At 43.5% G+C, this 16,599-nt stretch overlaps 2 protein-coding genes and 1 pseudogene across 3 annotated transcripts; 2 read left to right on the plus strand and 1 right to left on the minus strand.

The window, feature by feature from the left end:
• Nucleotides 1-626: 626 nt before the first annotated feature.
• LOC129588838 (alpha-1-antitrypsin homolog) lies at nucleotides 627-3,002 on the minus strand. 2 transcript variants are annotated; one of them, XR_008690525.1, is made up of 3 exons: nucleotides 1,772-3,002; nucleotides 943-1,201; nucleotides 627-688 (listed from the first exon to the last, which is right to left on the minus strand). XR_008690525.1 is itself a non-coding variant. In XM_055483235.1 (2 exons), the coding sequence occupies exons 1-2, from the start codon at nucleotides 2,829-2,831 to the stop codon at nucleotides 1,026-1,028; spliced, it is 1,236 nt and encodes a 411-aa protein (XP_055339210.1). In that variant the 5' UTR covers nucleotides 2,832-3,002; the 3' UTR covers nucleotides 875-1,025. The 2 variants fall into 2 exon arrangements, 1 of the variants encoding a protein (XP_055339210.1); XM_055483235.1 differs by lacking the exon at nucleotides 627-688 and having other exon boundaries at nucleotides 875-1,201.
• A 1,858-nt stretch (nucleotides 3,003-4,860) lies between these two features.
• On the plus strand, nucleotides 4,861-5,733 carry LOC129588744 (uncharacterized). Its single transcript, XM_055483109.1, has 3 exons — nucleotides 4,861-4,966; nucleotides 5,031-5,446; nucleotides 5,506-5,733. Exons 1-3 carry the CDS (start codon nucleotides 4,951-4,953, stop codon nucleotides 5,731-5,733), a joined length of 660 nt encoding a protein of 219 aa, XP_055339084.1. The 5' UTR covers nucleotides 4,861-4,950.
• Nucleotides 5,734-14,078: 8,345 nt separating this feature from the next.
• LOC129588745 (uncharacterized) lies at nucleotides 14,079-15,364 on the plus strand (annotated as a pseudogene).
• Nucleotides 15,365-16,599: the final 1,235 nt, after the last annotated feature.

The following is a 16,599-nucleotide window of genomic DNA, read 5'->3' on the forward strand; positions in this document are numbered from 1 at the left end:
ACTGTTACGCGTTTCTGCTCACGTAAAATGCTAGCATTAATTTACAAATGGTTTCTGACGGCAGCCGCGGTAATCTACGTCATAATATGTTCTTACAGCAGTTCGTTTCGTTGGCCTTTTAATTCAATATTATTTTAGATCCGTTTGAACTCAGTTAAAAACTTAAACGAGCCAGGCTCTGGTAGACGAGAGGTCTGCTTCATTTCTTTCTCCGTTCAGCGCAGTTACTGGGTTTCAACGGAAATTATCAGGGAAATGATTTGCAGCCGATGACGGAGTTACTGTGCTTACAAAACCTACAGATAGCTGACAGAACGCTAAGGCGAAAGTATATATGCGCAATCAGGGAACATTGGATGGTAAGTCTGACGTTTCCACAAAGTAAATGGATAGTCCGCAATTGATTTCATTTTCTCTCGTGCCGATATTAATGTTCGGTTTAATACCCTTCTGGTGGCTTTTTCCTAAGGAAGCGGTTGTGATAGCTCTTCTCATGTTCGCATCACAAGCCGTTTGAAATAAATCGAGAGTCTCATTTACCTGTATTTTACCGTTAATTACTGTACTCGAAAAATTAGAAGAGACAGATGCTGCGTCGACGCGGAATAGGTCGTTGAGCTTCGGTGAAGGCGGTTTGGCTTTTGTCATCTTCGGCACGCAGACGATCTGCTGACCTCGGATAATGTTTCTAACGAAACAAAACGTTTACAAAAAAAAAACCAAAATATAATAGGAGAAACCAAAAAATTGTAGGTAAACCCAACGAGCACAAATAAATGCGCACTTTTATGTCCTCAAGTTGTCCCAAGTTTGTTAATGAATTATTAAGTATGAGCATGTTCGAAATGAACCAGCGCTAAATACAGTCCGTACATCTAAAATCCATTAATCAAGACACTGGACAAGTGCCACTGGACAAGTGCCTATGTGGTTTATCCCTACCAGTGCTATTTCTACAGCAGCTTGCTCTGACACAAAGGAGATCCCAAATTCTGCGCCGTGCAGTTTCACAGGACGATCAGTGATCACATACTGATAGGATCGGTTATTTGCCCAATAATAACAGGAATATTATTATATTCGTCCCAAACAATTAACAAAAACGGTCTATTGACGACAAAGTTTGGATTAGTCAGTGGAAGTCCCGGCACATATCGGGGTTGAGAAAAGGGGGATGCATTCAGCCCATATTCGTCAAGACCTGTGAAAGCAACAACAGGGAATCACGTTTTTTATGCTACGAAGACCGATTGTAATTTTCCATACGAACTATACAAATAGTAAAACCGACAACAATTTAATCAAAAGCTCTAACTAACCGCCGTCCGGTACTCTGCGGCAGCGACATCGTTGCACCAATAAACCTCGTCTGGATGCTTTGCGACGATCAAAACAGGTTAACCGTTAAAGATACTTTATTTACAGAGCTCTGTACTATATCGTAATTATGGGCCAGTGGTCCTTCTAAATGTAATTAGCACTAGTCACTAGTTTAAAGCTGAACCTGCGAGTGATTTTTAACTCTAATTTTTTCAAGCCCAAAAATTGTCGACTTGGGATTTCCGATATTCGAAAAACGTCAATTAGAAAACATTCAACAAGGCTCCAACTGCACAACCTAAACTCAACGGTGTCGTGAGCATAGCGTGGACAAGAAGCATCTCCTCACGTTTTTATCTCTTACCTATAAAAAGTATAAGGCTTACCAATAAAATCTTATCTGTTACCGCCTTCTCTTACCTAAGTATACCTAGAAAAGTATAAGGCTTACCTATTATGATTTCTTGCCTGAACTCTTGGACGTTCACTTCTTCTTCCCCAGACATTGGTCTAAACGTGCTAACTGATGGTGTAAACAGCCCGTCCAAACCCATCACTTCCATGCACGATTTCAAATCAGTGGTGTGACGCAGGCGGAATTTGGGCACAACAATATCGACATCGTTTCCGTATGCCTTTTCGCGCCATTTTAACAGGGTTTCAATGGTCAGAATTTGTTGGAATTTATCCATTATTTGACTTATTTCTTCGTCCACTGACGGCAGAATAATCATGACGCAATACGTTCCGCCGGCTAAATCCATTATAACCATATGCGGATGTCCAGCCGCTTTATGGCAACCACCAGTTCCAGGAACATTATACGTACGCACCCAACACGACTCGTATTTCATCAGTGGGACTTGCGTCTCCTTTTTATTAAGGCCGTAAAAGGTCCCAGTCTGCGTATCTCCCGTGCGAAATGGGCTTTCCCATTTGCCGGAAACTTGTACAATGCTGACCAGAATTAGCGAGGCATCTGATGTGACTACAGGAGAAAACTGGTTGGCATTGGCACTAATTTTGCTGGAAATAATGCGGTTGATGATGTTTGCAGCCTCTTCGGGATTGCTGTGAAAAGCAGCTTTCATGAATTCCACCTGGGCGATATATTGTCCCGCTGAATGATCCACCATAGAGTATGTATCATCATAAAACACAATATTCAAGCCTTCTAGGACGGCGTCGTCCAAGGTTTTAAGAAATTCTTCATAACTCCTTCCATTCGGACACAATAGTTCCGTCAGTAAATCCCTGATGTCTCCGTCGATTCTCGGCAACAGCGCTGCTAGTATCACCTCAACATGGCACGGACTAACTAGGATATTTTTTTCAAGCAGGTCAGATGGCTGTATCAGTGATCTCAACAGTCGAATTGCAAAGGAATTTTCTGGATTAACAGTGAATTCAAGTGGCTTAAGGTCGGAAGATCTCGGCTTTTCTACAGGCTTGTGATGGATGTTCAAACAGCGCAAATAATAGCTTCGAAGACTGCTGTATACAGAACCCATTATGAGACTTTACGGAAACTCTAGTACCAAAACACGATTTAACATCCGCGACAAAAATCGACATCTCACGGCATTTATAGACTTCTAGTAACTGCAATAATTACACAGTTAATCGAACCCTGTATATCGTTTTGAAAGTGAAATAATCAAAATAACTTGAAGTTTGTTGTACACGAGCATGTGATGCAGCAGAAAGACGCATCTTCCACAACGACAGCTAACCGTCACTAGCAAGGTCTGTGTACGTGCTCTGCGATTCTGCGGCTAACAGATCGATATGCAAACCGCTAACGTCTGTGCGCTGACTCACAACAAAATACCGTGCACATGGCGTGTATACGGAAATGAGCGCTGCGTTGCAACAGTCGAAGTGGATAACCGTTAAAGTGCCGGTAATGCAGGCATGATCCAGTTTATCCGCCATGCAACAGCTTGCGTAGCCTGCGAAATGTGTACGTTGGCTGATGCTGCCATCAGGCGTCAGGCATCGTGCCTGTATACTGCACGTTACGGTTAATGGGATGCTATTAATTTTGTGAATTCTGGATAGTCAACATTATACTAATACATAATAAGGAAATTCCCCATAGCAAACGTGATAACTTCAAAACCTGGCAGTGCGGAAATGGTTGCAGTGCAATGCTTTATGCAGTTTAGGCTTTCGAGAAAATAAAATATGTAGGTTGTATCAATCGTACTAGTTAAAAAATGCGCCGGAATAATTACGATGGCTTGCGTTCACAAGAGCGTTATTGTGCGTGTGGGCTATTGTTTGCGATCATCATATAAGTGTGTTAAATATAGACCGGAAACAGTATTTTATTTTAGTGCGGTTTCTGCTTACGGTCCTACGGTACGGTTACTTAAATATAACCGGAGTACGTATACCGTATACGGCCTATTGTAAAATCGTGTTTTTGACTTACGGTCACGGGGCGGATTATTTACCGTAGTCTTTTCCCGTACGGCTTGACCGTACAGTATACCGTATACGGCAGTACAATAATTATACTCGTACTGTTTTCGGTCTCTAATATTAAGGCTATTCCAAGTTTGGCATTTTCGATGAAAGGTTAACATGCACTATGACACTAGGAGACCCTTTTTCATTAGCGTTGAAGCCGCTACGTGGAAGCCGAAATTCAAGTTTGTTTTAGGCTAAGCCACCTCAAACGTCAAAAATTTACTTATGCAAACTACGTATAGAAATTCATTAGAATTATTTCTTGTATAGATATCTGCAAACAAAAATTTGTGTGGTAGGCGTTTGGCATACGTAATTATACAGCAAAAACGTTTCTAATCTGAGAAATGTCGAAGTACAGGACTAGTAGTCACTACACGTACTGTGGCCTCGTAATCGTATGGCTGGTGTTTTTGTTATTAAATCGCTTTCGTACGCGTCTCTAAAACTGCGATTATCGAAATAAATTACATAAAAACTTTTTGTTGTGCCATCAGCCCATTACACCGTAGCAGATGTTCATCGTTCACGGCTCGATCCGCCACGGCTCCCAGTGCGGACAGCCACCGGACCGGACAACCACGACCGAGCTACCGACAAGGTGGACATGGACCCCGTCCCGGGAAGATAGCCCAAAACCGACGGAAGTGGTCGGTGCACTGTGGGCACACTGGGACGCAAGTCGTGGCAGAACTGTTCCAGCTATCCAGTCCGCTCAAAGGACTTGGAACTGTCCCTTAAAGAGAGGGGTATGTACGGTAATAATTCACTTTTAACAATGTCGTAATAAATGTATTTGTTAATAATAACAATAACGGTTTTATCTCCTGTGATTTTCATTTTCAGCACGAACGCAAGGTTACGCAACTAATGCATCTTTTGTTTTCTGGTTCCCTCGCTTTCGTGCACTCGGCCTCACGAGTAAAAGGCCCATGACGCGCCACTCACTTTCGGCACCAAGCTTGACCAGAATGCTTACCCGTACGGTCGTTCGGTTGGCCACCTATAGTAAGTGGATGCGCTGCCGACGCACTTGCCAATTATGGGACCAGATTCTCAACTCGCCGGAAGTCTGCCACGATGTCCATATGCAACTGCACCACAATCCCACGTACCCTCCTCCCGATTTGGTGTTGAACTTTAATTACGCCGCATATGCTTGTATTTTTAAGTACATTACTGTACACCAGCGACGCGAGCGGTTATTGTACATAACGCCGTCGAATACGGTACAGGTGGGCAATATTACATCAACACAGCCATGAAATGTATGCAGAGCATGCTGCAGAGCACCAGCAGTCGTATTAGCCGGTTGGTTCTGCCCCATCGCGAAGTGGGAATCTTCAATGCCAAGTGGACGTTACGGTACTTCAGCCACAACCTCGCCAGGGAATATTCCAACAGGGCGTCGTGGTGTCATTCCATAATCTGGAGAAATTGCTCTCTGTCCTACTCGGCAGGTAAATGGAAATGTCTCTTTCGGATTCCGTGTGCTGTGTTTATTTTGAGCAGCGTGGATCCGGCAAAGGTTTGGGACGTGTTGGAGGCCCACCTGGGCTGTATAAAACCGTTGGGTGCAGATCACATCAAGCAGTGGATTGCCGAACAGATCAGGGCACATTCAGAAAAAGCTTGCAGTGAGATTATCAAAGTAAACCCAATGTTTTTGCTTTGAAGAACGCAAATGTTAGAGTGATTATACTTCTCCAGATTCTTGACGCGTGTCAAAGCTGCGATCCACGCTCATCGGCAAAGTATCGCAACCGGAAATGGACGCTGGATAATTTGATTAGTCTGGACATTCGGGATCTAAATTGCATCTGCTTGCACACGATGTCCGCCTTATCAAACTCGAGAGATATGTCAACAGCAAGCGGTGAAAATCTCGAAGAAGACGACAACGACATCGATGATCCGCTGCTGTTTCTAATAAACTGAGCATTCGGGAGAGAGATCAGCCAAATGCCAATTGTCTACGGTAGTTAAGGGCTTGCGCATGTTGTTAAAATCCAGCGATCACCAAATATAATCAATCTTCTTCCGCGGTTCGTTTAGTGGGGCAAAAAAAATTGAAATTTATTCGTTTCCTGCAGAATTTTGTAAACAGTTCGCGTCCCAGCGCAGATTAAATTAATGTATACAAAAAAGTTCACCCAACTGTCATCGTAGATACTCTGTGGGCAAAACGACTTCCGGTATGAAATGGGGCTTTGATAAAGTAGGCAGGTGGGGATGTACACATGCTATTCAACCTTAGAAAAGAGAAACCGTTGCATTTCCTAAAAGGGAAAAATGCAGATTGTCCTGCTTAAGAACCTAAGTACAATTACGCTAAATTTTATCGCTGTATAAATGCACATACGAAGTACAACGACTAATCTTCTGCATGCCAGGTTTGCTCAAAGCTGCAGAATGCTACATTATTCTTGCATCTTAGATATTATCATATTCCATCCGTTTATTGCTCAGATTCCTGCTCAAGAGGAATTGTTGATTTTCCTCGGAGCGTTAGCTGTTCGCCGAAGATGTGCTGCAGTCGCTCGATTATGCCCGCGTGTTTCTCGACGGCGCTCGTGGAAGCACCAGAGACGAGAAAAAGCATCTAAACAGATCCGGTTCAACTTCCGAATATCCAGATTCTTCAAATCGTCCCTCGCCCACTTGCGATTAGAATCATGTGCAGAAGGACGGGGATCACAGCTTTGGAACGCCTTAAGCACCTGCAAGATCTTGTCATTGCACGACGGAATTACAGAATTTAAAATAAATTTTTACGGCACCCGGATGATTTTCCAACAGCCTCTTACGCAATGGTTCTCTTCCGCTAACCGCATTTTAACGCGCTCCACAGCCAATTCCAACGGCTCCACGGGATGCAAATGTGTCTCAAACAGGTCCCAAAGCTGAACAGCACTGGTGCTGTGCAGTTGGAATTCCGCATGGGGAATGAGAGAATCAATTAGACATTCATGTTTCCAGTAGGCCAGCGAAACATCAACCCAGATGATGCGATGACACCACGGTGCGATTTTATGCGATTTTATGTACGAACGGGCTAGATGAGCACAGTAATCTGCCAATGTACGGTCGCCCTTGCTGCAGATTTTCATATTGCGCCTGCAAAACCCTAACCGATCAATGTGTCTGCTGTACTTCCAACACCTGTTGAATGGTGTTCATGACTATATCGGGGCCGTCGTCCCGCCTGCGAATGCTGCCGTTCCGTATGCAGATGGTGTGCGTTCCCGGTCCAGCGATCAGGTGCTTTAAGATGCATGTGTACGAGTCGTAATTGGATTGCCGCTTTTCAGGAAGCAACCACTCCGTTGGATGCAGCTCTACATATATTTCTCGGCGAAATTCCGGTGCGCTCAAAATCTTATCCCATAAATAACAGGAACGTCGGCAGCGCAGTCGGTCAATGAAGTCCAGCTCGTGGAATATCTCTCTCAGAATTATTGGCGGCAGCATCATACCGACTTCGTCGGTGCTAACAGCTTCCTCGCCGTCTGATACATTCTCAGCTTGGTCCTGAACCCGTGCTTCTTCTCTATGATCTTTTAGTATCCTATCGCGATCAAATGTGAATTTTTCCCACTAAGCAAAAAAAATTTTTCCACATCAGTTATCACCCCCCCCCCCATCTTTTCGTCGCACTCTGCAAGACCTAATATGTGCTACGCGTACAACACAAATTCAGGAGAAAGGCAGTTAGCACCGCAATAGACTTACAGCATTCTCGTTTTGCAGCCAGTTAACATATCCATCACTCCCAAAATACGTCATTACATCATGACTGGTACATGTGATGATAAAAGAACGACGTATTTCTATTTCACGGCGCAGTCGCATGGCCACTGTTGGTTTCAGCGCGGACCAAAAGCCTTCAGAGAACCTACGCGCGCCTGTCAGAAAATAACCTGGCAGGAGGTTTCGCAACCGCAGTTCAGCGTCCGACAGCGGCTTCCTTATCCGGTTATGAGAAACCAGTTTACAGACACTACGGTGCTCCAGCAACGCTTCTACAAAAGCGTACTTGGGTAGTTCATCGAACTGGGACATGAGCATTTTCCCGGGATACCATTTCCAAGGATGATGTGGCTGACTGGTGATCAGTACCTCCACGGCGACGTCCCTTGCACCCACCGGAGGGAAGCCACGGCCACTGTTCCATGGTTCCATTGAAGCCTTTCCGTATTCAACCGGGACCGACCGCTGTCCCGGACATCCAAAATCAACAAGCAAACGCTGCGAGCCATCAGCGTTGTGCTCTAGGCCGATGACGTAGCCGTGCTGCTGCATCCCATCCATCTCCACATCCACAGCATTCCATTCGTACCGAGAAAATAGTTTCTTCTTTTCAAGCAAATAAAGAGACATACTGTATTTGCGTTATGTCACAAGATAATCTTTGTAATAAACGTGAGAGTCTGGTGGTGATACCGCAAATGTGAATTTTATACCACTAGTCTGCTTAAATGCTGCTTATAGCTTCTACAGCGATCTACAGGAAAAAGGCTGTTTATTCTCTTGCATCACCTTGCCAGCAGTACCTGAATCTTAAGAAGCACTTAAAATCTCGGAGAATGCATGTCACCGATAAAGCTGCGTGCGCTGAAGATAAGATAAGTAAACGAAGTGGCTATTTTGCCGCAGTCTTTGCGGCAGAATAGCCAGTAGGCTATTTTACCGCACTATGGTAGGCGCAATAGCCACTAGACTATTTTGCCGCACACTGCGCTTAATTAGCCATTAGGCTATTTAAACGCACTACGGTCGGCCCAATAGCCGTTAGGCTATTTTGCCGCACTACTGATTCAGTAGTGCGGCAAAAGTACTGATCCTAATTGTTGCGCTGTGCCAGAATATTGGTGCCTGTACAGCTTTTAATGACAAATTCATGCAACCATTTTAGGCAAACAGCTACCATTTATGATCATCATTATCCCGGAAAACTGGAGCGACAAGAGGCGCAGGGCACTTATGAAAGGCGGAAGTGAAAGGCTGATTTCAGCGATGACTGACGTTACAAATACACCTTGGGGGTCACCTGGACAGACTCTTAACCCTCCAGCGGGCGGTACCCAAAGGAATGCGAGTTTCCTTTTGAAAATCGGGATTTCCCGATGAAAAAAATCAATTAAGAATGGGAATTTTTTGTAAGCTTGTGCTGACCATAGGTCAGCCGTTGGTGACTAGGGTGTTTGCCAACGCCAATGCCCATGGACGGTCTACAGCATAAAACGTTTAATTTTGTGATAATTAGACGAACGGAAATTAAATAAAAGTAATAAATCCATTAAATAATACAAAAAAAGGACTTCCAAACAAGAGCATAGCAGTGGTCAACAAGTTGACCACTGGTCAGCAAAAAATTAAAAACTGCCATATCCCGTTGCCATGTATTTTGACCACTATTTACAGATGGAATACAGAAAGTAAACGATGCTAACGATATTTCTCTCCCATAACTATCATTATACTCTCATACGAGACTGCACGAAGCATCATTTTTGAAGTTTAACATTGCTTTTCTTGAATGTCTGGCACGCCTAGCCGCCTTTATACTGCCCGCATAGTGCGCATTTGCATTTTTCCTTGGTATGGCCGCAAGTGCCACTGTCCAAAAAGGCGGCGCGGATAGTCCAGCTGCAGTGGTTATTAGCGCAAAATGAGATATTAGACACCGGTCACTAGCACCTTCTGGAACACGTTAGCGACCGGAAGAAACTAGCTAGGCTGCCGCAAAGGTCAAGATCCCCAATGTGCACGCGTATAGTGAGCACTAGCAGTTACTGTAGTTTTTAACCGCCCGAGACTGATGGAACAAAATTCGTGTTTCTGAAAAGCTATGCAGCTCTCGCATAGCTTGCCCAAGCAATACATTAATATGTAGAAACGGGCCGCCGTGGTGTTGTGCCGCCATTTACATTGTTACTGCAACGACGGTATAGAATTACAATTAGGACTATCATGTTCGGTTCCTCTAAGCGTTCCGTTTTCCGGAAGCCGAAAAATTTAGAGACGATTTTGTCTTTTCGCCGACCGCCCGGGGTGTTGATACGCAAAGCGTTTTTGCCAGTTTCCGACCAACAGAACCGCGTGGCGCATGTTTTGCGTACGAACCGACAGTAACTTGATCTGATTATGTGATAAAGAGAAATAGTCGAAATTGCACCCGCCCGTGTATTCGAGACCCTTCATGGGCAATGGTGTTGGCACGCAACACAAATTTTTGACGGACTGTGGTCTTCTACGGTTCAACTTACGAGACCCGTGTTAATTGATTTGGAATAGAACGTTGTTAGTTGTCCTTTTTTGATTTATCTCTTGTTTAGTTATTCATCCACTAATTAGTTAATTAGCAAGATCTGCGAGAGCTTGAAAAGTCCGAAATTAGCCATTTTCGGGCAACGGTCATTTGTAAATACACTTGAGATATAAGTTTGAATTATGTTTTTACTGCTGCTTTAAAGTCTCTTATTGCTAATTATGCTAACTGATATTCATTAACTGTTCCCAATCATTGGGAAAAAAATTCAGAAGACCATGTTGCGTCCTGACGCCAATACCCGTCAACGGGTTAACCCCGCACTGTACATCACCTTTCCATAAATTCGTCATAACAATGACTCGGAACAACTGATGAAAGCTGTTATACCTTTTAGATTCGTACCATTTGCAGCATGGTATGGCCAACAGGAAAATGTATGCGAAGATGTGTTAATTTGAAAAGTTTGCTGCGGATCATTGTCAGATTTTAATAATCGCCGGATGCCGGCCATCAGTCTGTCTAAATAACTGTGATTGTTTGCTTCTTTTTTAGCACAACTGGTAATTTAGAAAGCCAAAACATTCCCTTCTATAATGTGCGGGATTGGTCCTAATTGATTGACCGTGTAGGAACTGCTCGCTGAACAGCTTCGCTCCTGGGTTCGCAGGATGTAAAATGCACAGTTTATCACCACTCGTGAGCTGAAGATCTCTTTCTCGTGGTTTTCTAAAAATATTACTGTCCTTTCTGTCATTACAGATTTGACGACGATTCGATAAACCGATTTGTGCAGGCACCGGCGTATCAAAAAATTTTCAAAGTTGAAAACGGCTGATTGAATGAACGACCAGTGGAGCAGAGCCGTTATTACAATTCCTTCAGAAAGGCTACGCACGGGGTTCGACCGATGCATAGAAGTAAAAGTCGAAAGTCCTCAATGTTCCGCGATCACAGAAAATGTAAAATTTGTTTGTTGATCGCCACTACCTGCAAACATGCGTTGTTTTTGCTAACAGATGTTGGCGCACCAAAGACGTATTAGAAAAAAATCATCGGCCTCACCAAAGACTGTAGATCCTTCTAACCCAAAGCGTATCTAGAAATCTGAGACCGCAGTCAGATTGGTCGTGGTTCATAACTGCTATACCTTTTGCCTTTTGGATACGTCCGAACTGAATCCGGGCAGCGCGATGCCGTAAAATGTCAAACCCAATTTTACGGTGACTTTGAAACTTGGAAAGAGTTTGCCTAGGCAAAATATTAGACAACATATCTGCGTAAAATAAGTATTGCACATGTAATTAGACTTTATCGAAAAACGGCTTCTTTACTTTTTTTGTCGGCACGCTTGCACTACACATCGTATATGAAGCTCTTAGCCCGGCTAGCCATACAAGATCTTGCCGATGCATGTATTGTACGTGCACTAGTACTGTAAGATTATTGGGGTGCTTGATTTTGCTAGAACACATTCTCAAACTTTTTCTAGAGCCGCATTCTTAAATACAAGAAACAATCCCAATAATTCTGCTCTTCTGGATTCATCAATCATGCTAAATATGTTGAACGTACCATGTATTCCGGTTAATCGACAGCGCGAATATACAGCTAAACTACCGCATGCCCCTATCCAGCGAACAAAAAACTACCACGCACTATCTGAAAATACAGTAAGTATTGATTTGTTATCAATGCTATCCAGGTAACTGGTCACTGCACAAAATCACTAGAGGATTGTGACCGAGGTCACCGAGATGCCATCGCAGCACAGCGCGCAAAATCGATAATCAAGACAGTGACAGAGCTACCACCGCTTTTCAGTGCACGAAATCTATAGGTGAGCCAACTAACGCCATTGTGACGGGCAAACTGGTCTCCAAAATCGCAAATAAACTGCAACCGCTATCCAGTACACAAAATCTTTAGTTGGGTGAGTGACGGAGATCACCGAGCTACCACCATTGCACAAACAAGGCGAGTGATTGAGCCTGAGGGAGCACCGAGCTAATAATACTTTTCAATGCGTGATACCTCTAGGTTGACTGAGCAACTATGACTGTACAGTTAGCAAAACCGTTAGTTTTGTGAGTCACCGAGCTCACAGGTCATGATTAAGTTAGCAGCACTACTACGCTACTGCTCAGTGAGCAAAATTGTTAGGTAGCTGAGGTGCCCAAGCTGCCGCCTCTGTAGAGTAAACAAAATCGCTAGGTGATTAACTGACCAACATACCACCGCTGTCCACCGCACAAAATGTATTTAGGTAGATGGGCGACGAATCTCACAAATCGTAACAGAGCTATTACTACACGACGGTTCAGTGATTAAAATCGCGAAGTAAGTAAAGGGCGTAGCCATCTACGCTGCTCAGTGCACGAACTCTCGGGGGAATTGTACATAAATTTATCGTCCATATTGTATGTATTATATAGTCACTGCTGTTAACTGGTGGTGTCCGTCCGTTGGTCATCGCCATTTAATATGAAAAGGGAAACGCTACAGCGAGCGTGTTTCGTTTGTATTTACGGTCTGCAGAAACTTTGGTCTCCTTCAGTTACCGATGCGACAACGCCCATCAATCAGCGCACTCGATAATTTTATGAGATTGCACACATTGTTCTAGAATAGATTCGAATAATTTTCCCGCTCCATGAGAATGCGCAACGCAGCCTTACACAAGCCGCGCGATGTAACGCGTCCGAAGCAAAGCACACACCGGCCGGGCCTTGCAGCTGTGCAACTAAATCGAGCGGTTGAAGTAATCAAATCGTTTGGACAGAATTTTTCTCTAAAACCATTTTTACGAACAACATCTATTTTGTCCAAAACTTCAGACGGTTAATTTACTGCAGCTAAGTGGTAAATGGCGAAAAAATAAAAATATACTGAACTCGGTTCCCGACTCGTGACAAGTAGTTTTTATATCGTCTAGCAGTGCATAGCCATCCGCCGCCTCAAAAAAATGTTCCACGTTTTTAGTTGATGAATGTTTGATTGTAGGTTTTTTTAATACGGGGCTGTGAGCGACAAAAGTGTGGACATTGTGAGCGACCCAAGCGCGGACATGGTGATGCCACATGCGTATGTACTTGTATACCCAAGTTTATTCGGATAAAAGCTCTTTTTATTTACCCAGATAACATTTTGTGATCGACAGATTATTTGCGGGTGCCAAATATAATTGCATGCCCGGCAAAGCAATATAACAAGAACAAAAATTCGAGAAAAGTTGAGCAATAATGGCGCCTTGGTGTAAAGCGACCAATCAGCATTCGCACGGCATATGCATGGCCGGAGCTTTTCTGACTGAGATAAACGAGGTCACCAAGATTTTGTTCGAATTTCACTCGCACAGAAACAGTGTGGATGAAGATTTTCAGCGATCCACTATGGAAAAAGATTATTAAACATGTATTCTGCATCTTGAAATATTTTATTCTTGCCTAAATTGCGTCTTTGGGCATTTGGAATACCGTGGCTACGCAAAATGGAAGACAGCGAACTGAGCGAAGACGCTGAAAGCGCTGTGCAGGAACCTTGTGGCGATCCTGGTCAGCGAGCTTCAGTTTCCGAACCTGCTGAATTGATCTTAGTTGGCGACAATTGGCCGAGCACGAAAGATTTGATGAATTTTATTCAGTCTTACTCCGAAAGAACAAAGCAGGTTTTCCGTAAAGGAAGGACAAAGTTTCGACATGATATGCCAGGCGACTACCTTAGGCTGGAACTTCTGTGTACTCATGGGAAAAGAACAGGATCCCGGAAACCTATGGAAGTTCGTCCAATTCAGAGCACTTTCAAAAGAGACTGCCCTGTGAGGCTTGTTTTTTACTACAACCAAGGGGGCGCTTGCATTCATTGCACACAAAGTTCGCTGCAACACAATCATGAACTTCTGGATGCAGCTTATACTCACTACCCTGCTGTCCGGAGATTGGCACCAGAAGATCGCGAGAAAGCGAAGGAGTTGCTTCGAATGGGAACTGGTGTAAGTGCAATTGTTGCGTCAATGAAGCAAAACACCGGTAAGGAAGTGCGTCCCAAAGATATCCACAACATCCGTACCAAAGACAAATGCAGTGCACGAGGCGGAAAGTCACAAGAGGAGATATTGCAAGAAGGACTGCAAAATGCAATGAAAACTGACCCTGGTCTGGAAGTGAAGTATATGGCAACTGCGCATGGAGACTTGGAAGTGCTAGTTCTTGTTTCAAGCAAAATGAAGGAGACGTTCAAAAGGTAATTAGAAAATGTTTAAATTTGCTCAACTTTTTACCATGTACCATAATTATCGAATTTATGGCGCGAGAATTACACCTATTACAACGCTCGGTTTAGATTTGTTTCAAAAAATAATGGCCCACTCCAAAGCGATTGTTTGAGAAACAGTAGCACCTTATGATAACCGTAACTACCCAAAATAAGCGCACATGCACCAGGTAATTCGAATTATCTGTCGCCCAGTGGTACAAATTCGATAATTACGGTATACCCCGAACTGTTAAAGCCGTACATTAAATATAAGGTTGTTGCAGTCAAGTGCTAGTTTTTTTCAATAAATTTACTAGTTTAGTTGAACCGCTTTTCTTCGCGTGTTTAAGATTTTAGGTAGTAGTGACCGTGGTACGAAATAGCCGCTAATTGCTTGAGTATGAAGGGTAAGGTCACTAAAGTACATAGAGTAATGGAAAACGCCTACTTTCAGATTTCCCGAAGTTTTATTCATGGATGGAACGTACAACGTGACTGCTGAACGTTACCCGTTGTATGTGTTGGCGGCCCAAGACAACAACGGATATACGAGACCGGTAGCAGTTGGTTTTATTACGAAAGACACAAGTAATCTGATTGGCGGCTTTCTGAAACTGTTTAAAGAAACCACGACAGCGGAAAACATTGATCGCATTTCGGCAGTATTTGTCGACAAAGACCGGAAAGAGATTGCAGCACTAAGAGAAGAATTCCGGGGTGTCGCTATACTGTTGTGTTGGTTCCATGTACTGAAAAGTATCAAATTCGAAGTGGCTGCATCAGGAGAGACGCAGGGGCGTAAAAGCGATGTTTGCAGCCTTTCAGTTGCTTTTATACTCCAAATCAGTAAACGAGTATCAGACTGGAATGCAGCAGTTTGCCAAAATCTGTACGGACGAGTTTTATCAGTATTGCGTTCGCAACTGGTTTCCTTGCGTGGATATGTGGGCATTTTATAACCGGAAAGAAATGCGCGCGCTTGGCAACAATACAACGAACCGAGTGGAAGCTCTTAACCGTGCGATTAAATCGCTTCTCCGGTAAGCTGCTTAAAACGGTCTTCATCAATCTTGTAAAACAGTTAGACGAACCCACTGTCCCGTATCTTCTAAAAAGCGTGTAGATCAGTATGGGAATTTTTATCGTAACTACTATGTTGTAAGAGTTTCTTCCCGACTGCAGTAACCTTTCGGTATACATCAGGGAATCTGCCGCCGAAGATTTTTACTGCTCATCTCCATCTGTAAAAAATGCTCTCGGTATCGCCGGTCAATGCACAATCGATGCGTCGCCGGAATTATTATCTGATTGCATGACGAATGAGATAACTCTTAATGAAGGTTGCTCTCATTTGTGGTGACCACTCCGAGCACAACCCTTCGCTACCTTTTCTCCGTATATAACTTTTGCACCACCTTTCGTTCCATGTTCAGCATTTTTGCGCTTCATTTCATTCGGCATACACTATCTTTATCAGCAATACCCTTTACTCCGTACATAACAATTGCGTACTACCTTTATTTGCGTGCATACTCTCAGTTTTTTTTTATTTTTTCCCAGTTAAGTTATTTTTAGAACTGCTGCTTTCTAATTAACAGCTGTAATTGCTGCTTAATTCCGAGCAGCATCGGCAGTTCTAACATCGAATTCGCGTAATTAATAATTCTAGGCGCCCGTGTGCCGGATTTTCTTCACAGGTTTTGAACATCGCCGCCTTTGAACGAATTTTTGACCCGATTTTGTGGGTCTCTAGCTGAAATTGTCGCGCGGGCTTTTCTACAAAGGGCAATCTCTGTCGCGAGCGCCAAAGAATAAAACGCGCAATCTTGACCGTAATTTTATGTTGAAACAGCAACGTTTTTAACCCTAATTCCCTTAAGACTTCCGCTTTCTTAAAATTAAGTGTTTTACATATATGTAATTTGGTCGCGGACGCTCAAAGGTCAAACAGAATTATTCGTGCGTAATACTCCATAGTGAATTCAAAGCACTGGCGCAATACTTTTAAGCTGTTTTGTAGAATAACTTGCAGACCCAGCGCAAAATTGCGCGGAATAAATAAACGATGGATACTCAGGCCTGAGTGCAAAACTTAATTGCTTGCAACTGGTATAGATTTATTTTTAACTAGTTTCAGGGATTACAGAATCATAATTTAACAGTTATCTTTAAAAATCAGCGCCACCGTGACAGTTTTTGTACTGTTGCAATACCGCACTGCACCGCGACCACCGAATGGGATTTGTAGCGTGTCGTCTTAACCTTTGCATACAAAACTA

This window comes from Paramacrobiotus metropolitanus, unplaced genomic scaffold (assembly GCF_019649055.1).
Source record: "Paramacrobiotus metropolitanus isolate TYO unplaced genomic scaffold, Prichtersi_v1.0 Parri_scaffold0000031, whole genome shotgun sequence".
NCBI lineage: Eukaryota > Metazoa > Tardigrada > Eutardigrada > Parachela > Macrobiotidae > Paramacrobiotus > Paramacrobiotus metropolitanus.

Bases quoted from the DNA above. Each gene is read 5' to 3' on its own strand.
- LOC129588744 (XM_055483109.1), top strand. The intron at 5,447-5,505 runs GTAAACCCAATG...ATACTTCTCCAG, and splicing joins CTTGCAGTGAGATTATCAAA to ATTCTTGACGCGTGTCAAAG.
- LOC129588838 (XM_055483235.1), bottom strand. From the start codon at position 2,831: ATGGGTTCTGTATACAGCAGTCTTCGAAGCTATTATTTGCGCTGTTTG. The intron at 1,202-1,771 runs GTAAGCCTTATA...TTGCTTTCACAG, and splicing joins CAGGCAAGAAATCATAATAG to GTCTTGACGAATATGGGCTG.